The sequence below is a fragment of the Puma concolor genome, chromosome D2 (assembly GCF_028749965.1).
Source record: "Puma concolor isolate L17-30 chromosome D2, mPumCon1.1.hap2, whole genome shotgun sequence".
Taxonomy (NCBI): Eukaryota; Metazoa; Chordata; class Mammalia; order Carnivora; family Felidae; genus Puma; species Puma concolor.
Genome location: NC_141677.1, coordinates 76,209,326 through 76,228,290, shown reverse-complemented (window position 1 = coordinate 76,228,290; position 18,965 = coordinate 76,209,326). Strand labels below are relative to the sequence as shown.

At 38.4% G+C, this 18,965-nt stretch overlaps 1 protein-coding gene across 1 annotated transcript in view; it reads left to right on the top strand.

Annotated features, from left to right (window-relative positions):
- The window catches only part of CACUL1 (CDK2 associated cullin domain 1), a 69,904-nt gene that overhangs the window by 50,678 nt on the left and 261 nt on the right, over window positions 1–18,965 (top strand). Inside the window, exons 5-8 of the mRNA XM_086680981.1 lie at window positions 1,890–1,992; window positions 7,704–7,793; window positions 12,092–12,230; window positions 18,512–18,555. Coding sequence (XP_086537107.1) covers window positions 1,890–1,992; window positions 7,704–7,793; window positions 12,092–12,230; window positions 18,512–18,555 — 376 coding nt within the window. The remainder of the gene's footprint in view (window positions 1–1,889; window positions 1,993–7,703; window positions 7,794–12,091; window positions 12,231–18,511; window positions 18,556–18,965) is intronic.

The following is an 18,965-nucleotide window of genomic DNA, read 5'->3' as shown; positions in this document are numbered from 1 at the left end:
AATATATTTAAAAACATGATGTGTGATAATGTCAAGTCACCCCATAAAAAAAGTAGAATAATAAAATTTTCTTCCACTATGATCTCTTTCATTTGGAGAATTATGCCATGAATATAGTTTGTAGTCTGTTGACTTTGTTGATTTGCCTCCCTCTCCCTCCTAAATATATAAAGCCATAGAATTTTTTTTTTTTAATCTTTATTTATTTTAGAGAGAGAGAGTGTGCAAGTGGGGAAGGGGCAGAGAGAGAGAAGGAGACACAGAATCTGAAGCAGTCTCCAGGCTCTTAGCTGTCAGCACAGAGCCCGATATGGGGTTGGAACCCACGAACCGTGAGATCATGACCTGAGCCGAAGTCGGACAGTCAACCGGCTAAGCCACCCAGGTGCCCAAGCCACAGAACCCTGATGTTGGTGTTCTTACTGAAGGCAGGGGCCCTTAAGAACCATTTTTGCAATTCCTCTTTGTTTTTTAGATTAGGAAATGGGATGTTTGGGTTGATCTGTATTCTGTAGCATAAAGATTGCTATCTGTGAAATAGTAATCTCCAAAATGATTTATTCTCCATAAAATATACCTTGCTGAAAAAACAAAACAGAACACTGGGAGAAATCTGTATTATCAGCAGGGGACTATTACTTAAATAACTTGTGGAAGATTAACAGTAGAAAAGTAAGCAGTTAAAGGTAATAACATGTATGTACATTTAGAGAGAAATCTCCAGATACATTAGGTAAAAAAAAGCAACATGCAAAGCAGTATGTAATATTTCTTTATAGCAAGTGTTTTCTCTTTATTATGGAAAATAAAGCATATTCATATATATGCAAGCAGCATTTTAGAAAGAATATACAAAAGTTTCCGCAGTAGAATGGGGCCTTTGGGAATGCGACAGAGGGTCTGTTGTGCGAGACTTATTTTTGTTGCATGGTTTTATTTTGTCACCATGTACGTATTATTATGATTTTTATAATCTTCTAAGAATTAAGAGAATCAGAGAGCAACTTGCTAATGTTCTTCCTTGTATTTCCCACATCTGTCCATGGAGTTGACATTTAAATATGAACAAGTTCAATCTTGTTTGACTTGCCAGTCGTTCTCATCAGGATACTTTTGGCTACAAAAAAACAGAACACCTGATTCAAAGTGATTTAAGCAAATTAGGAAAAGTATTAATCCCTTGGAATAAAACTCTGCAAATAAGGCTGTCTCTAGGGTTGGTTGAATCCATGGTTCAGTAGTGTTACCAAGGATTCAGGTTCTTTTTTGTCTCTTCACTGTACACAGCATCTGTTTCATCTTATTCTCACGGTTGTAAAGTGACTATAAGATGCTTGGCACCAAAGCCTAGGTTTCCCTCAGTCTGATTGTTCTATGTTGGGTCATGTGTCTGCCTTTGAATCAAAAACCATTCCTAAGAAATGCCACAGGTGAATAACTTAGACTAATGATTACAATGGATTGTATGTTGGGGAGTCAACCAGTGCCTGCTCAGCCTAGATCGTTGGTAAAGGGGGTACCTTTCCCTAGTGTTTCCTGTTGTTGCCTTTCAATGATGGAGTTGTTTCTAAAGGGCATGTTATGTGCCTCTCCCGCAGTGTGGTCCATGTGTCTCTATATCTGTTTAGTTAATGTTGAGTATCTTCCCGTGTTCTTTTGGAGTGTAGTGTGGTTCATAGCATTTTATCTTTATGTACTTTAACCCCTTGCCAGAAAGACATATAACTAATAGTAGCAGGGCTTTTGTTTTCTGATATTGGGGTTTAATGTTTTAATTGATGCCCTTATAAATTGTTTCCTAAAATAATTTATTTTTTAGTGCTTCAGTTCATTAGACAGATCATTTCCCCCTAATCGATACACTAAACATAATGTATTTTCTCTTTCAGAATAAGTTTTACATCGAAACCAAGCTTAACAGAGACCTAAAAGATGACCTTATAAAGCTGTTTACGGAACATGTTGCAGAAAAGCACATTTACAGCCTAATGCGTAAGTGTTTTCAACTTACAGGGATGAGTTAACACTAACAAGGTTTTTTTTGTTTTTGTTTTTAAGTTTATTTATTTTGAGAGAGAGCGAGAGCATGAGCAAGGGAGGAGCATAGCGAGAGGAGAAAGAGGATCCCAAGCAGGCTTTGTGCTGTTGGTGCAAAGCCCAACGCAGGGCTCAACCTCATGAACTGACCTCACAAACTGTGAGATCACCATCCGAGCTGAAATCAAGAGTCGTACTCCTAACCGACTGAGCCACCTAGGCACCCCAGTGATCTTTTTGATTTTTGATTAGAGAGCATCGGCATATAAAGCCCAGGGTTGACATCTTCTGAATCATAGCAAGATGTGTTGGAAGTTCAGTTCTGTAGAGAGAGACCCAAAGGAATTGAAAATGTGATTTGAAGCCCCCTGGAGAGCTGGGGGCACTTAGCCAGGTTATTGGGCAGTGAGTGCCTTTATTATCTGGCCTGACACTTCCTCTTCCCCCGCATCCCTCCGCCAACAATGGGGGAAGTTAACCCATAACTTTGTTAAGGGTAATTCTGGAAGGAGCACAATACTGTATCTTTGAAATGGAAGCACAGAATCCTCTCTGATTTTTTTACCCTTTGGTATAAAAATCTCTTCTCAAAAAAAAAAAAAAAAAAAAAATCTCTAGTCTGGCTCTGTCACTTATTAACTATATGTTAGGCAAGCTTCTCAGCCTCTGGTCCTGAGTTTTTCTTCTATTAGTTGGGACTTGTAAAATGGTTACTGTAATGGCAACATAGTCAGCAAGTAAGCAGATCAAAGTGCCAAGTTCAGTTAGTTTTTCTCTCCCCCTATTCCCTGGCCCCCTGCCCCATCCCAGTAGGTGGCATCTTATCCTACCTTTCCTGAAAGAGTATACCTCTCTACGTGGAGTTTAGGAAGTCCCTACAACCTAATGTCTCAGCATCTTTTAAAAGCTCCTATTTTATGCAGTATATTATTGAAGTCGTTTTTTAGAATTTGGCAGATATTTGGATTTGTAGTGTGTATTTTTTGCTTTCCTAATAGTCATAAATAGTCTGTACCACAGCAAACTTTTATTAGTATTTACAAAGAATTATTCTAAGCTTGACCATAAACTCTTTAAATTAAGAGAAGGAACTGTTAAACATTGGGCTAGTTTATTTTAGAAAAGCAGAATTTTCAAATAATATGCTAGATGAAGATAATATTTGTTTCATTATTATGTTCCCAACAGATTCTAGAATCAGAATAGAGACTGATATCTTGGGAGTACGACTTTTGAAAAAACTGGACATATGTTTATAAACATCTTTAAATGTAATCTCATGAGATATTGCAGCTGTTACAACCACTTAAATATTATCTCTGATGTTGACATTGTCTTTGCCTTCACTGTAAATTAGAACAGAGTATTTTGAAGTCTTTCCTTTTAAAATTCTTTGAGAAACACTGCCATTTGGTAGAAAAGCTTATTTGATTACTCTGTATGTTTTTATATTTGTCATTAATTTGGAAATCAATTTTATTAGGCAAAAACAAAGAAAATATTCAAAGAGAATATAGTAGTCCAGATCTGGTGAGACAACTCTGTCTTCAGTCCATGTAAGCCTTCCATAAATTCATGATATTTTATAAGATCAGACCACATAAAGACATAAAATCCGGAAAAAAATGAATTTTTTTTTTTCCTTTTAAACCTTCAATTAATTTGTACTTTATTTTTCAAAAAAAAGTAATTATCATCTTGTTTATTATAGAATCTGATTTTCAACCAAAATTATATTTAAAGGTAGACAGGCTTTTCTTTTCCAAGTAAACTGTAAAGTTCCTTAAGCTTTTGTAAATTGGATAAACCTGAGCTTATCAGTTATCTGTTGAGCAGTTACCAGGCATTGTGCTTAGAGTAAGGGATTCACACAGTGATCACTGGCCTAGTTTGGGCTCTGTAACAACAAGAGACACTCTAAGTGTTTAATAATGTTATGTTTAAAAAAAAAAGATTTTTTAAAAATAAACACACATATAGTGCTTACTATGTAGTAGGACCTATTCTAGGTACTTTAGGACAGTCATTACCTCCATTTTACAGATGGAGAAAATGAGGCATAGAAAGGCTAATATTAATTAAATCAGAAAAACACAGCTATTAAGAATTGATTTCTTGGCCCTAGTTGACATTTTCCTATACTTATCCCCTCCAGCAAAAACAGCTACACTCCATGTGTATAATTGTCTGAATTCTGATCAGTAATTTCCTTTTTGTGGCTTTAGATACATTTGAAAATGCTAGTGTTTATTATTACCATGTAACATATCACCTCAACACATAATCTTTTATAAAGTCATTTATTTTGCTCACATCTGCAATTTGGGCAGGGCTTTGCGGGGCACTTTATCTCTTTTGTACTCAGCATCGGCTGATGCGACTCACCCAGGGGTCGGGGACTTTGAAGATGGGTCACTCATATGACTGGCAAGTTGTGGTGGCTGTAGTTTTCTCTCTTGTGTTCCCTCTAAGAGTGAGTGTCCCAAGATCTAGGAAATGGAAACTGCCAGTTTCTTAAGTCCTGGGCCTAGAAACTGGCACAGTGTCACTTTTGCTGTCTTCTGTTGAGCAGGCAGTTATAGAACCCAGATTCCAGGGGACTGGACAGGGACACCTCTCAGTGGGAGACCTGTTGAAACAATTTAGGGGCCATGTTTTACAGCAGAGCAAAATGAACACCCTCTCTGCTAATGAATAATTGGTATTCGAATGCCCTGGTTTTTAAAAATTTGTGTATTATTTTTTAAAAGCAGGCCTTTTTTTTTTTAAGTTTATTTTGAGAGAGAGAGACAGACAGAGATAGGAGGGGTTGAGAGAGAGGGAGAGAGAGAATCCCAAGCACGCCTGTCTGCCCTGCCAGTGTGGAGCCGGATATAGGACTCACACCCACAAACCACGAGATCATGACCTGAGATGAACCAGGTGTCCCTTTAATGCCCTAATGATCACCTAGGTGTCCCTTTAATGCCCTATTTTAACAATTGTTTCATGAATGAAGATAGTGACTTCTCATTGCAAATAAAGGTAGTTTTTTTTTTTAACTTTTATTTTTTTTTTTAATGTCTATTTATTTTTGAGAGAGAGAACATGAGCCGGGGAGGAACAGAGAGAGAGAGGGGGGAGACACAGAATCTGAGGCAGGCTCCAAGCTCTGAGCTGTCAGCATAGAGCCCGATGTGGGGCTTGAACTTGTGAAGCACGAGATCATGACCTGAGCTGAAGTTGGACACTCAAGTGACTGAGTCACCTGGGCACCCCAAAAAATATTTTTAATTTCAGTTTTGATTTTAAGAATTACTTCTCATATTAAAAGAGGAGAGAAGCCCTGGGGTCAGCTTGTAGCTCTGAGGAATAATTGGATGAGTGGAGGAGCTTCGTTCTGGTTCCAGGTCAACTGTTAAGCTGTGTGACTCTCAGGATGGCACTTAATCTCTCTGGACTTTAATATCATAGACTGTAAAGAAAGAGGTGAGAGCATTAGAAGTTCACTAAAGTCCAATTCTAGTTTCCATCAGTGGGATTGTTGGAGAATCCTTGTTTTGTCTTTTTAACTATATAATTTGGCGGGGGGGGGGGGGGGGACTGTTAACTAAGGGTTTAGTTAACAGTGGCTTTAGTACTAGTTAGTACTTTATTAGTACCTGTTACATGTAAGATCTGTATTTCAACGGTGGCATGGTGAATTAGAATGCAAATTTAGAGTGAAACATAGGTTCTCAGCCCTCTTCTGCTGCCTGCTAGCTCTGTGACTTTGGATGCATTTTTCATTATGTTTTATATTGTTTTGTTTTTAGCCTCTGTTTCCCTATCTGTTAAAAAAAAAAAAGATGATAATTAAGCTTGTGAGAAAGTAAATTGTAAGTAAAGTTTATGAGAAACCTGTAAAGTACCCAGCACCTGTTAAATACTCAAGAAATATTTTCTTCCCAGTCTCAAGCTGCTGCCTCCCCAGATTCTCTTCCTTTTTCTTAAAAGAGGAGATCAACTACAAGTCTTCTAAACACTGATCTCCTAAAAATAATTTAGGTGGAGAGGATTTTAGTGAACTGTTAACACCTTCTCAACTTTGTAATTGTTTGTTATTGAATATAATTCTTTTCATTTAATTCACCCCAAATTAATTTTTATATATTTTATGTATAATTTAATTTGTGAATGTATCATTTCTTCATTTGTAAATGTATATATTTGATTACATAATTAACATGTGACTGAACATGAAGATTTAGTGGGATCAAGATTTACGAAGGCCAAAATGATTGGTCAAAAGGTAGGAAATGATTTGAGGTAGAGTCTGCATGTGGGACATATGTTGAAATTAGAGATAACCTTGAGTTGAAGAGACTCCTAGGGTCTAAAATTTAGAATTGCAATGTTTAGGGGCACCTGGGTGATCAGTTGGTTAAGCATCCAGCTTTGGCTGAGGTCATGATCTCACAGTTCGTGTGTTCGAGTCCTGTATCGAGTTCTCTGCTGTCACCGCAGAGCCCGCTTCGGGTCCTATGTCTTTGTCTCTCTCTGCCCCTCCCTGCTCGAGCTCTCCCTCTCTCTCAAATATAAATAATTATTAAAAAAATAAAAATAAAATAAAAATAAATAATTAATTGCATTCTAAAACATTTTCTGCAGTGCTTTTGTCATCCTTAAAATGTATCTATCTGTGCCATTCAGAGTTAGCAGCTCTCTCCTGACCATAGAAGCAGAAGGATCACCTTGAACAGTATACCTCTTACTGTCATCACATAAGTTCAGATGTAACTCGCATTGCGTGTTTGAAAACTATAAAATCATTGCTGGCCAAGTGAGGTGGTGTTTTCATTTTTGAAAAGGCATAGCTTATATATGACTTTACAAGCTTAGCTTAGAGTAAAATTATGCCAAGTTTTATGGGTTTGGGGGTAGTCAATTGTAGGTCTTTGAGAGATAAATTAAAAATTAACTTCTGAGTCAGTGGTGTCTGTTGTATCTACGAAATGATGGAATATGTTGATATCTGTTAGTGATGTTATTTGGAGGAATTATTTCTATTTATTTAAAAATGTTTTAATAAAATTTTCATTGGAGAAGATAACCTAAAAGAAAACTGACTCTCTTGTCACTGTCGGTCGGAGTCCTGTGGTTGTGAGAGTCAGGAAAGTGAGGATGAGCCAGGCAGTGTCTTGTCTTTACTTTTAGTAAGAAAAAAGTACATGTAGTTGTAGCATTTGGAAAAGTGACTTTCTGACTGATTGCATTTCCTAAAATTACGAATGAAGTATCCAGGAGCCTCAAATATGGCGATTTGGGGAAAGAGAAATGATTCAAGGGGGTTAGAGACCATTTTATTTTCCAAATGTAAACCTCCTGACTCATGAACTTAGTGGGAGGTACTCTCAGCTCACTTGCTAAGTACCGTGAATACTATTGCTTTTGGAAAGCTTATTTTCAGAACCTCCATGAATTGAATAATCTCCCTTAGTGTTTTAACAGACCTGCACATGTTTACTTATTAGATTGAGCTCTAGTGCATTGGATTTTTAAAACTCTTGGGAGTATAAACTTGGTTTGTCCTCTGAGGCTGTTCTTTTTTTGTGCCCGTTTGCTCTTTAGTCTTTGGGAAAAATAGTAACAGAAACCTTGACAATAAGTGTTCTATCATTTTTATAACCCATTTTCTCTTCTTTCAGCTTTACTCTTAGAAGCCCAGTCAACACCATTTCAGGTCACACCTTCAACTATGGCAAATATTGTGAAAGGCCTATACACTCTCAGACCAGGTAAATAGTGGTCATTTCTTTTGGGGTTGGGCTTGTTTATCTGTTTATGGTAGCTCCAGCTTATCCAAGAGGACAGTGTTTGTCTATCTGTTTCTTGAGGCTTAATGGTATTTGGATTTGTTATAGCAAAAAAAACCAGAAAACATTGAGTAGATACTACACTCATCATTATGAAATGTAAACTCAGGACTCGCTTGAAATTCTTTCCACACTAGTGAAAACCAACTCGGTTAGGAAATACAAGGAATGAATTTGTAGCAGACGTTTTGGATGAAATTGAATCTCACTCATATCCAGTATTAATCTCTTTTTTTGTTATGGAGTTTCTCCTTTGCTTGTACCCCACACTGCAAGTATATGTAGACATACATACCCACAACTTCATGTTCTCAGGCCTATTTTATAAATTGCAAGGAATCTAGAAGTGTTGGTAAATGTACAGTCATTTCATAAGTATATTGTGAGGAGAGAGAGAGTCAGAACAGCAGAACCAAAAATCAGAGATCACTGTATTCAAAGGCCTGGCTTGTAAATTGTCTTAATGTATCTATCTTAGAATTTAAAAAAAAAAAAACAAAAAAAACAAAAAACATTATGAGGGGCGCCTGGTTGACTCAGTCGGTTGAGCGTCCGACTTCGGCTCAGTCATGATCTCCCGGTTTGTGGGTTCAAGCCCTGCGTCAGGCTCTGTGCGGACAGCTCAGAGCCTGGAGCCTGCCTCAGATTGTGTCTCTCCCCCTCTCTCTGCCCCTCCCATGCTTATGCCCTGTCTTTCTCTGTCTCTCAATAATAAATAAATGTAAAAAAAAAAAAAATTTTTTTTTAAATTATGAATATAAAGGAACCCCAAGATGTTTTTGTATTTATCTTCCTATTTATAAGCCAGAACCTCAATCTTGTCATACAGTTGTCCAGCGAATTACAAAATGCCTTTAGTAAGAGAGATTGCAAAAGCTCTCAGGGTAGGGGCACCTGGGTGGCTCAGTCAGTTAAGTGTTCGACTTCGGCTCAGGTCATGATCTTGCGGTTTGTGGGTTTGAGACCCATGTTGGGCTCTGTGCTGACAGCCTAGAGCCTGGAGCCTGCTTCGGATTCTGTCCCGTCCCCCCCACCCCCCACCCCTCCCCTGCTCTCGCTCTTTCTCTCTCTCTCTCTCAAAAATAAATAAATATTAAAAAAAAAAAAAAGATCTCAGGGTAGAACATTGTTCTACAATCTAGAAACCTTAAGGGATGCTTTTTTGACAGTGCTTTTTTGTGGAATTCTTTATGTCATTTAAGGATTGAATGAAATAAAACATGATCTAAAGAGCTTAACATGGTACCTGATAATAAGCATGGCTGATATTAGCTGTTTTGATTACTCTTCAGTTGGGTCCAGTGGTTATTTTATTTTCATTAATTGACGGCTTGATTGTTTGCTTAATTAATTTGAAAGACATGTGAGAATTTAGCTTGCTGAAATGGAAACCAATTAAAAACTGTGGTGCCAGTAGTAGACTGTGATGTCAGAAATACCTTCTTTCCCAGGTTACTTTGTATATGATGAGTGTCTGCTAGAATATTCAGATGTAATGTTACTTAAATTTGGATCAGGCCTTGCTCTATTCTTGATAACTGTAAACAAGTTATTCTTATAAAGTAATTAATTACTTACATAAAATAGCAAAAATATTTTATTACATATGTCCAGTAAACTGATGTTTTCTAGTTTCTCAGAATTTTGTATTCATTTTATTAAATGATGAAAATGGCTCATGAAGTTTTCTTTTAGTGCTATAGGTTATGAATTTTTTTTTTTTCTTTAATTTTGGAAGGCATCCAAATGCAGTATGACAAATTTCTAAATTCTGCCTCCCAAGTAGGCAGCTTTATCAGCTCTGGCTTTTATCATCTATAGCAAAATTGCATAATAAAACTAATCACTAAGGGTAGGAAAACTTACAGATATGTATTTATCCAAATGCTGTTTTATCCATGTTCGAGCTCTTATAATAGGATTCATACTACTTGTGAGGAGAATTTTGTATTTGAGAGTTGTCCTTTTGAAAAGGCAAATTTTATCACAGACTAACCGTTTGCCGCCCTAGGCATTTTCTGAGATACTATTAAACATAATTTTGACATTTACCTGTCTTGCCAGTGCCTGTTGTGCTCCTGGTTTGTTAAAGTAGTTTTAGTCACTGGACAGATTAAGGTTAAAATACTTTAAAAGTTGAATTTTAAATGTGGAAGTTTCTTTCATTGCAGTGGTTCTCAAGCACTGATCTTTGTATAATGAGAGTCACCCAAGAAAGTTTTTTAAACTAATTCCTAGACCCTAATCCTTGGAGATTCTTATGACTATTACAATTTTTGGTGTGTTTCCATCCGATCTTTAGAAGCTTAGTTGAGACACAGTGCCAGCTGTCCCAGCCGGCCCTTCTTCATTTAATACACACACTTTTCTTTGATTCCTTCATCTTGTATTTTAATGATTGCCTGGAGTTCCTGAAAATGGCATATCGGTCTGACTCCTGCCATCTCTGACTGATGGCTAGCGGCTCTCCCGGGCACCGTGTGGAGACCGTAAAGCCATATTTGAGTTGAGCTAACAGGAGGGACACTATTGAGAACATTTTTGCCATGAGTTTATACAGTGCGTGAGCGGCTTGGCCCTGGTGGTGTTTTTGTGGTATTTGTTTTTGTTGTTGTTGTTGTTTTGTTCTGGTCGTGTTTAACTTACTGTCCTCCTGTTGGGCATTTTTTACTTACCAGTGACCCAGCATCACACAGCATTAAACATATTTGTTTGCTTGTGTTTGTTTCAGATATAGAATTATTTACTCAAATTACAATTTTTAAAGCGAGCTCACTGGATTAAATACAGCATTGACATTTTATGGTTTTTGATATGTACATCCAAGATGTTTTCCAAAAGGGAAAATTTGAAAGGACAAGATTAAAAGAATCTAAAAGGGATAACAGTGCTAAATTGAGACCACCAGCAGGGTAGGGGAATGCTAGTTTTAGCATGCCCTTGGTACAGGTGGATTTTAGTTGTATTTAGCGTTCACAAAATAAGAGGAAGAGAGTGTTTATTTTAGCTTGAGTTTTTTGAATATTAACAAGGCTGTCATTGTGTTTATTTTTTTCTTGCAAATTATAAGTCTTGTATATTATTAGTCCTGTCTTTCATTCATTTATTTGGTCTTACTGATTTATAAAAATGTTTTATAAATAAGGATACTGATTCACCTTTGTCATGTCTGATGCAAATGTTTGCCTTTTCTGTTTTGATAGATGAACGCTTATTTTTCTATAGAGTATTCTCTTTATCTTTTATCTCTTTCTTAATAATTTGATACCCATGTTAATTCTCTTTTCTTTCAATACTGCATACATTTAATTTGCTATAATTTAGTTTGGGCCAAAATAGGTTTTTATTTCAAAAGTACTTACTCTAGTTATCTTCAGCCTACTTCCTAAATGTTTAGACCTCTCTCCCCCATTTTTGTGATACTTTTTGTATGCTTCCTTATTACCTGTACTATTCTCTATTCTTGGGCCAGTATGTATGTATGTGTGTATGTACATATGTGGTGTGCTTGTTTAATTTTTTTTGGTATTGAAGCATAGGTGGCATGCAACGTTATGTCGGTTTCGGGTATAGAACATTGGTTCGACACTTCCGTCTGTACATTACTCAGTGCTCACCACCATCAGCGTAGCTGCCGTCTGTCACCAATCATTGTTACGATATTTTTTACTATGTTTTCTGTGCTGTACTTTCATCTCTGTGACTTTGTTAGTATAACTGGAAATGTATACTTTTTAAATCCCCTTTATGTGTTTTGCTCATACCTCTGTGCATCTCCCATCTGGACCACTGCTCTAAGCGTCTGTTTTGCTTGCTTGTTTGTTTGTTTGTTTTGTTTAATTAATGCTTATAGGGGTTAGTATTTCCACCAAACCCTCGCTTTTAAGTCCCTTCCACTTGGAATTCTTTGCCTGTCTCACTCATTTTTCCCCCGTATTAATTACAATTTTTGATAGGTCCATTCACAGATTCTCTAGAGATTTTCATTAAATTTTGTTAAGACAGCAAAATGGAAAAATAACTGCTTTCTTTGACTATAAATTCATTTTAGAAAGGAAATTTAACCTGTTTGTATATTTTTTATCAGAATAGGATTACACTAATTTTCCCCCCATTTTGAGTTTGGTTTAATATATATTCTTTCTTTGAACAGAAGAAAACTTTACATTTTTCATTTAACTTGTCTGATTTCCTTAATGAATCTTTTCCTTTCCTCACAGAGTGGGTTCAGATGGCTCCAACTCTGTTTTCTAAATTTATTCCAAACATTCTCCCTCCGGCGGTGGAGTCTGAACTTTCTGAATATGCTGCTGAAGATCAGAAACTTCAAAGAGAACTTATACAGAATGGTTTTACGAGGCAAGTTTTTTTCCCCCCTTTTGACAAAATGTGTCCATTTCCTTAGGCCAGTTTGGCTTGGCAGGGGAGGGAGGCCAGAGTTCTTAGAGTGGGAAATAACTGCTGAATGGTCAAGGTGACACTGCGGGGAGAGGCCATTGGCTCCCTGTCTGTGCACAGAGATGGGACAGCTGGGGTCTGATTCCATGGAAGCCGCCTGTCACTAAAAATGGATTTGAAGACAGGATTTCTCAGTGGGTGAGTAGTTAGACTGGGAAGCCTCTAAGTGCTCTTCTAGTTTTGATCCTCTACGTTAGTTCTCAACACCTGGGAAAACAGAGAAATTTTATGTTTAGTTACAAGGTACTTTAGTTACAAGGTACAAGCAAATGACTTCGTTTTACGACTAAACCAGTAAAGAGGCTTTTAGATTCTGTTTTTCATATTTTCACTTTTGTCCTAGATTCTACTTGTTTCTTCTTAAAAATTGGAGTATATATTTACATGTGTCCAGAAAATTTGCCTTCCTTGGTTTTGATACATACACTTGGCTAATTTTTCTAAAATTTGCAGTTCAATATCGTAGCTATATCCCAGAAAGTCTTGCAAAGTGCATTTTTTCAATTGAAATAGATTATACTATGGGAAAATACCCTGTTGTGTCACCAAATCATTGAAAGGTGCAGTCAGGCCTTATATTTTCATAATCCCTACTCTCAGCACTCTTAAATACCTTCTCTTGTTTCAATTCCTGACATTAAAGGAAGAAAGTTACGGAAAGTTAGGCATAGTTGTGAACACAATGGCAGGTTGAATATTGATTCACTTTATCTAAGGCTAGGCTGGGGATGGACCTTGTCTTTCACTGGTTCTGAAGCCAAGCTAAGTTTCGGAACACCAGTCTTGACCAAGATCACTGTTACTGTCTCTAGTCTCGGCACAGGTTAGGAAAGGAAGTAGAAAGTCTGTTCTTTGTAGCCTCACGGGTTGGTATTTATTCCCTTTTTGCCCTTGTGCTATCTATATTCATGTGGTAATGAGGGCACTGAGTAATCCACTGATCATTTGCCCCCTTGCTGGCAGCTCACACAGGAAAGGCCCACGGAAGCTGTGTAGATAGGTCTGGTAATCTTGACTTTCTTGGATCAAGTTAAGGGAAGGCCATAGGAATGCTGGAATGTTAGGCTAATTTTTCTCCCTGATGTCCAGTGGCCAGGTGTTTCCTGACATTAATTGCAGTATTTCTAATAACGGTATTATTTTCATACACAGAATGAAGCCGTTTAATGGCATAGCATTTTACTTAGTCATATTTGAAGAGCTGTTCTATTCATACGGTTCAAAAGTCAAGATGATATAAAAAGGATACATTGAGAAGTTTTGCTCCTTCTTGTCTTCCAATCTGTTCCTACCTCGTTAGGTGACCATTTTATGAGCTGCTGATGATTCCTTTCGGTGTGCCTTTTAATATACCGATGCAAGCAGACACGATATGTGTTCTCATTTTTATTCCTTTCTTACACATTCTGTTGTGTAGCTAGAACTTGTTTAGCCACTCCCCTGTGGATGGCAACTTGAATTATTTCCGGTCTTGCTGTCACACATGTGCTACAATGAATACCCTTGTACGTGCATAATTTTGTACCTGTTGCAGGTGGATCTGGAGAGTAAATTCCCGTCAGTGGGATTGCTGAGCCGAAAATAAAAGGCAGGTGTAATTTTGATCAGTATCACCAGTTTTCCCTTCACAGAGGATTGTGCAGTTTTGCATATCCACCAGCAAATTTTGAAAGTACCTCTTCTTTATAGTCTTGCCGGTAGAGTGTGTCGTTACACTTTTGGATTTTCTCTGGTCTGGCAGGTGAAAAATAATTACTCAGAGTTGGTTTCATTTGCATTTCTCTTACGAGTGAGGCTGAGAATATGAACATGTTGTATTTCTTTTTTGGTAAACTGCCTGCTTATGACCTTTGCTTACTTTTCTGTTTGTTAGTCTTTTTTTTCTTGAATTCTAGGGGCTCTCTGTGTGGTGCAGAGATTGTTTGCCCAAGATAAGACCGTTAGTTTTCTCAGTTTGTCCATGACTTTACTCATGGTGGCTTTTTTGTTTTAAGTCATGCAGCAGTTTTTTATTTTTGTGTGATTATCAGGTTTTTTCTTTATGGCGTATGGGTTTTGAATCGCAGTTGAAAGTTTTTTCTTAAATGTTTTTAAGGGAATGGAAAATAATCTGAGTATACCTTTTATGGTTTTCTTTAATTTAGGCTTACCATAATAGTGAAGTCTTTATGCTTTTATTCATGTTTTTATTTGAATGTTTGCTTTTAATTTTAGAGGTGAGTTTATTGATGCCTTTAAAAACTAAACAGCCTTCTGAAAACCTTTATTTCTGTGAAGCACTGTGTGAAGATAGCTCTTGTGGATTTCTCTGAACACCTTGAATTCACCTTCCAGAACAGTGTCTGGAACTATGTAAACACATCAGATATTTTCCTAAGCCTGATTTTGGAACTGGAAGAAGAGGACAGGGTGCAGGACTGCTTAGTGTGCAGCAGCTCTTAAAATTTGCTCGGGATGAAAGAGGAACTGACTCCATAAATAGCCTAGTGTGACGTTGCCTTTGTACGTGAAGGACTAACACGGCGCTGCTCTGCCAAGGCCAAGTGGGTTGTAGTCGGGAAAGGTCCCTTGGATTTTTGGTGTGTATTAGAATTTTTGTTTCTCTTAGTGGAATTCTTTCATACAACTTCTGCCTGAAATTTAAATGTTAGTATTTCAAGAGGTGATATGATTAAAATGTTTTATTTTACAAACCAGATTGGGCCCCTTCTGGAATTAAATTAACCTCTGCATTACTGTGAGGACTAAAGTCTGCCTCACAGGTTATGCTGAAGGGTGCTTTGCACAGAGTAGGCTCTGTCTAAGCTGACATTCTTGGACTCACTCCACTCCACTGCTGAGCCGCCCCACCCCCCACGGAAAGGTGTGCGCACATGATGTACTCAACAGCTGAGAGAAAGGCTGCCCGTGCTGCCGTGAATCTCTTGTATGTGGGTCTTCTGCAGTCTGCCCTGCCAGACCTGATGCCTTCTTTGTTCATTATCTGGCTAGGATTGTTTTGGGAGAAATGATGTCCATCGATGCAAAAAACCTTGAGAATATAGTACAGACTGTCTGACCAGAATTCTGTTGCTGGCTGTCCTGATTGAGCAGTCATTTTATGATTTATGTCTAACCAGTTACACGATTCCTGCTGAGCTTCACAATTTCTTCATTTAAGATCGTGTTCCATTTACATGGCGTAGTCCTGAATAGGCATCACACAGCTTCGATGTGGATGGCACAGAGTGTCTTTGAAATGAGGTGTGGGTGTTGTCAAATATATCCTCGATTGCAGTTAATGGGCATTTCTCATCGGAGCTGGAGTTCACGTGCAGCATCTTTATGTACATGGAAATACACGTACTAGACTTAACAAATGAGAGCAGAATTTTGTCTTTATCTGTTACCTGCATGATTAAATTGATTATTGGAGGGTGGGGGAGGGCAGGTTGGTATCAAAGATGACATTATGTAATCTTGTTTGGGAACTTCTAACATGAGTGCCCTTAGACGGAACGTTCTCTTTCAAACCAGACTATGGGTCTCTTCAGAGCTTGTGCCGAATAGCTTTTAAAGGTAGGTATCTTGCAGAGTACTTGTTACTTGGAATTCTGCAACAAAAATAGAACCTTGCAGGGATCTTGTTGATCTTTTAGTTGAGAGGGTCACTCTAGAATTGGCACTTTTTTGTTTAGTAGCAGGGGTCTGGTTTTGAGGGCAGCCATAGCTTGCCAGACTTGGAGCATTAGATAATATCTTTGGCCACATACACAGCCTCTCGCATATATCACATTCACATATCACATTCACATCCCTTTGTGCCTTCTGTTGTTTGCACATCTGTTTTATTCTCCTCTTATTTTTACGTGTTCAGCTTTTATTTAACCCTTTGGGAGTGGGAATGAAGGTTGTGTATACAAGTTGAGGCTCTGGATATAAAATCCTGTGTCTTCGTTTTTGATCAGCATTAACCTACTTGCTTCAGAATATTTGGTGAATGCTTAACTGTGATGATACAGCTGGCTTTGGCCAGGGGTAGTGTTAACAGCAGAGGTGTTAAGAAAGTGGCATTAGGGCAGATTTGTTGAGGGTTCTTTAGGCTGCCTAAGGCTCGTTGATGCTAGTTCATGCTATGTGTGCTGCATGTTTTTCTCTACATGCCCAGCCTAGAGAAAAAACCTTCAGAGGCCATTTGGTATCTTCTCTTCCTGCTGGTGATCGAGACTCTTCGCCTTGTCCAGCAAGAGGTTTCTGTCCTGGTCTTGAGCACAGCCAGGGAAGGAGAGTGGGAAACTCTGCTAATCTAGAAGATCACTCAAAAGCATGAAATAATTACTTGAGCTAGCATTTTCATAATCCATCTGTAGAGGCCATTTATGAATTATTCACTGATTTGTTAATTCAGCAGATATTTATTTTCTGCCCATGTGCTAGACACTATTCTAAGTATTGGGTAAAAATGAGACCCAGTTTTTATGGAGCTTGTGCTCTAATGTTGGGAGATAAATAACGAACATGTACGCAAATTATTTCACATAATAAAACATGCTGTGAACAAACCGAGACAGCATGGGATAAAGAGTGAGTGACCAGAGCACGTGTGAAGGGCTGGTCCAGCCAACTTGAACATGAAACGCCTTCCAAGGAGGAGACATTCCAGTGAGGACCTGGGTGGTAAGGAGACAGCCACGTGGCTAACTAGCGGGAAGAGTGCTGCAGGCAGAGACAAAGGAAAGTACCAAAGTGCTGGCGTGTCCCAGCGCAGAAGGAAAGCCAGCATGGCTGGAGTGTAGTGAACCAGAGGTAGAAGATGAGGGTAGGGAGGTAGGCAAGAGCCATGTCTCACAAGACTGGGAAAATGAGTTTGAATTGATTTTTAACTGTGATGGAAAGCCACTGAAGGGCTTTAATCAGAGGCATGAAATAATCTTACTTATGCTTTTATGTAAGATGGCTCTGGCTGTGGTCTGGACTAATAATAAGACTCTTGCAGCTGTGTTCGGGGAGAGATGATGGTGGCTTAAATTGGGAGTGGAGCCATGAAGATGATGGGGAGTGGTTGAGTTTGGATTATGTTTTGCGACAGTATGCTCCAGAGCAAGAGAAAGAAAGAAATCAAGAATGAGCCAGGGTTTTGATCTGAGTAATTGGGCGGATGGTGGTGCCATTTATTGAGGAAGACTGAAGAAGGAGTGGGGGTGGCGTGGAGTCAGACTGCATTCTGGCCATCCTGAACTGCCAGCAGTCCTGACTCACCCAGTTAGATGAGGGGAGACAGCTGGACCTCCTATCTGCAGCATAGGGAAGGAATCAGAGCTGGAGACAAACCTGGGAGTCATTGGTATATGGATAGTATTTCAAGTCTTTGCACTGGTATGTATGATCACCATCCTGGCCTGCGGAGAATATATACATGGGAAAGAAAAAGCGGCCAAGAACTATGCTGGGTGGAGCCAGAAGTGTTTAAGGAAGGAAAAGATGGGACAAGGTATATGCTGCTAAGTGACCAAGCAAGGAAAAGCTAGCAAATTGGTTGTTATTACTCATTATAGTTATTTGTCTGGGTTATAGTCTGAGAAACTGGAGAGACAAAGGTAGGATTTACGGGTAGCATTAGGACCTAATCAGAATCTCTTATCTGTAAAGTGGAACTAGAATCTTCTCTAGGTGTCTAAGATGGAACTGGTTAATATTTATGAAGGCTCATGTTCTTCCACTTGTAGGAAGGGTATTCATGTACATTAAGATTCTGAGATTTTTCTAAAGCCTTAAGCAGTTTTTGGTTTTATAATAAGGCTTTTTGGGGGGGAAGACTTTGAATTATCCTCTATTTCATATTTGAAATGTGCCCTAGTATATGGCGTTCGCTGTGGGTGTTGGTAGCAGAACCCAGGTTTATCTTCAAACACATTTTTAGTCTGAACCTATTTCTAGAACCCAGTGTAAGCCATTTTTCTAGATAATCCTTCCTTCATTTAATAGTGTTTTATATTTAAAAGACAACACCTTTTAGCTAAGAATATTCAGGTTATAAATGACTGTACTGCTGTTTAAGTTTAATGCCTGTTTTAAGATAGGTTGTTAGAATTGAAATACTTGCTTTCCTTGTATTACCAGTTATGTCAATTCACTTCTCCCATTTGGATGTATGAAGATGTCTGTGTAATCTGGTTGATTCCCTCTTCTTTTCTTATCCCCAGAGGTGACCAGTCCCGGAAAAGAGCTGGGGATGAGTTGGCTTATAGTAAGTAATGATGTTCCTTACCATTTCTGATGGTTCTATTATGTAAGGCAGCTGCTGGTGGTGACCGTACGGTGAGTTGTAATCGTGTCCACAGTGCTCTTGATGGTGGTCTCACAAGGCTGTCCGTGTGATCAAGTTCACGCTGTTTTGCAAGCTGTGACGGCTCCGAAGTCCAGTTGGGGGCGGTGGTTCTCAAGCAGCTGTCAAGAGCCTCTTGGATTCTTTAGTCTCTGCTAGAGTGTGATAGTGATCCAGTCTCCTTTCTGACGATGTAGCCTCCTTTCACTTCGCTCACTTTTTTTTTTTTTTTTTTTTAATCTCCTTTTGAGGGATCGGGAGGGGGTGAGAACTATGTATTAAATAAACAGATTCTTACCATTATCAAATGCCATCTGCTGTTCATACCTTTT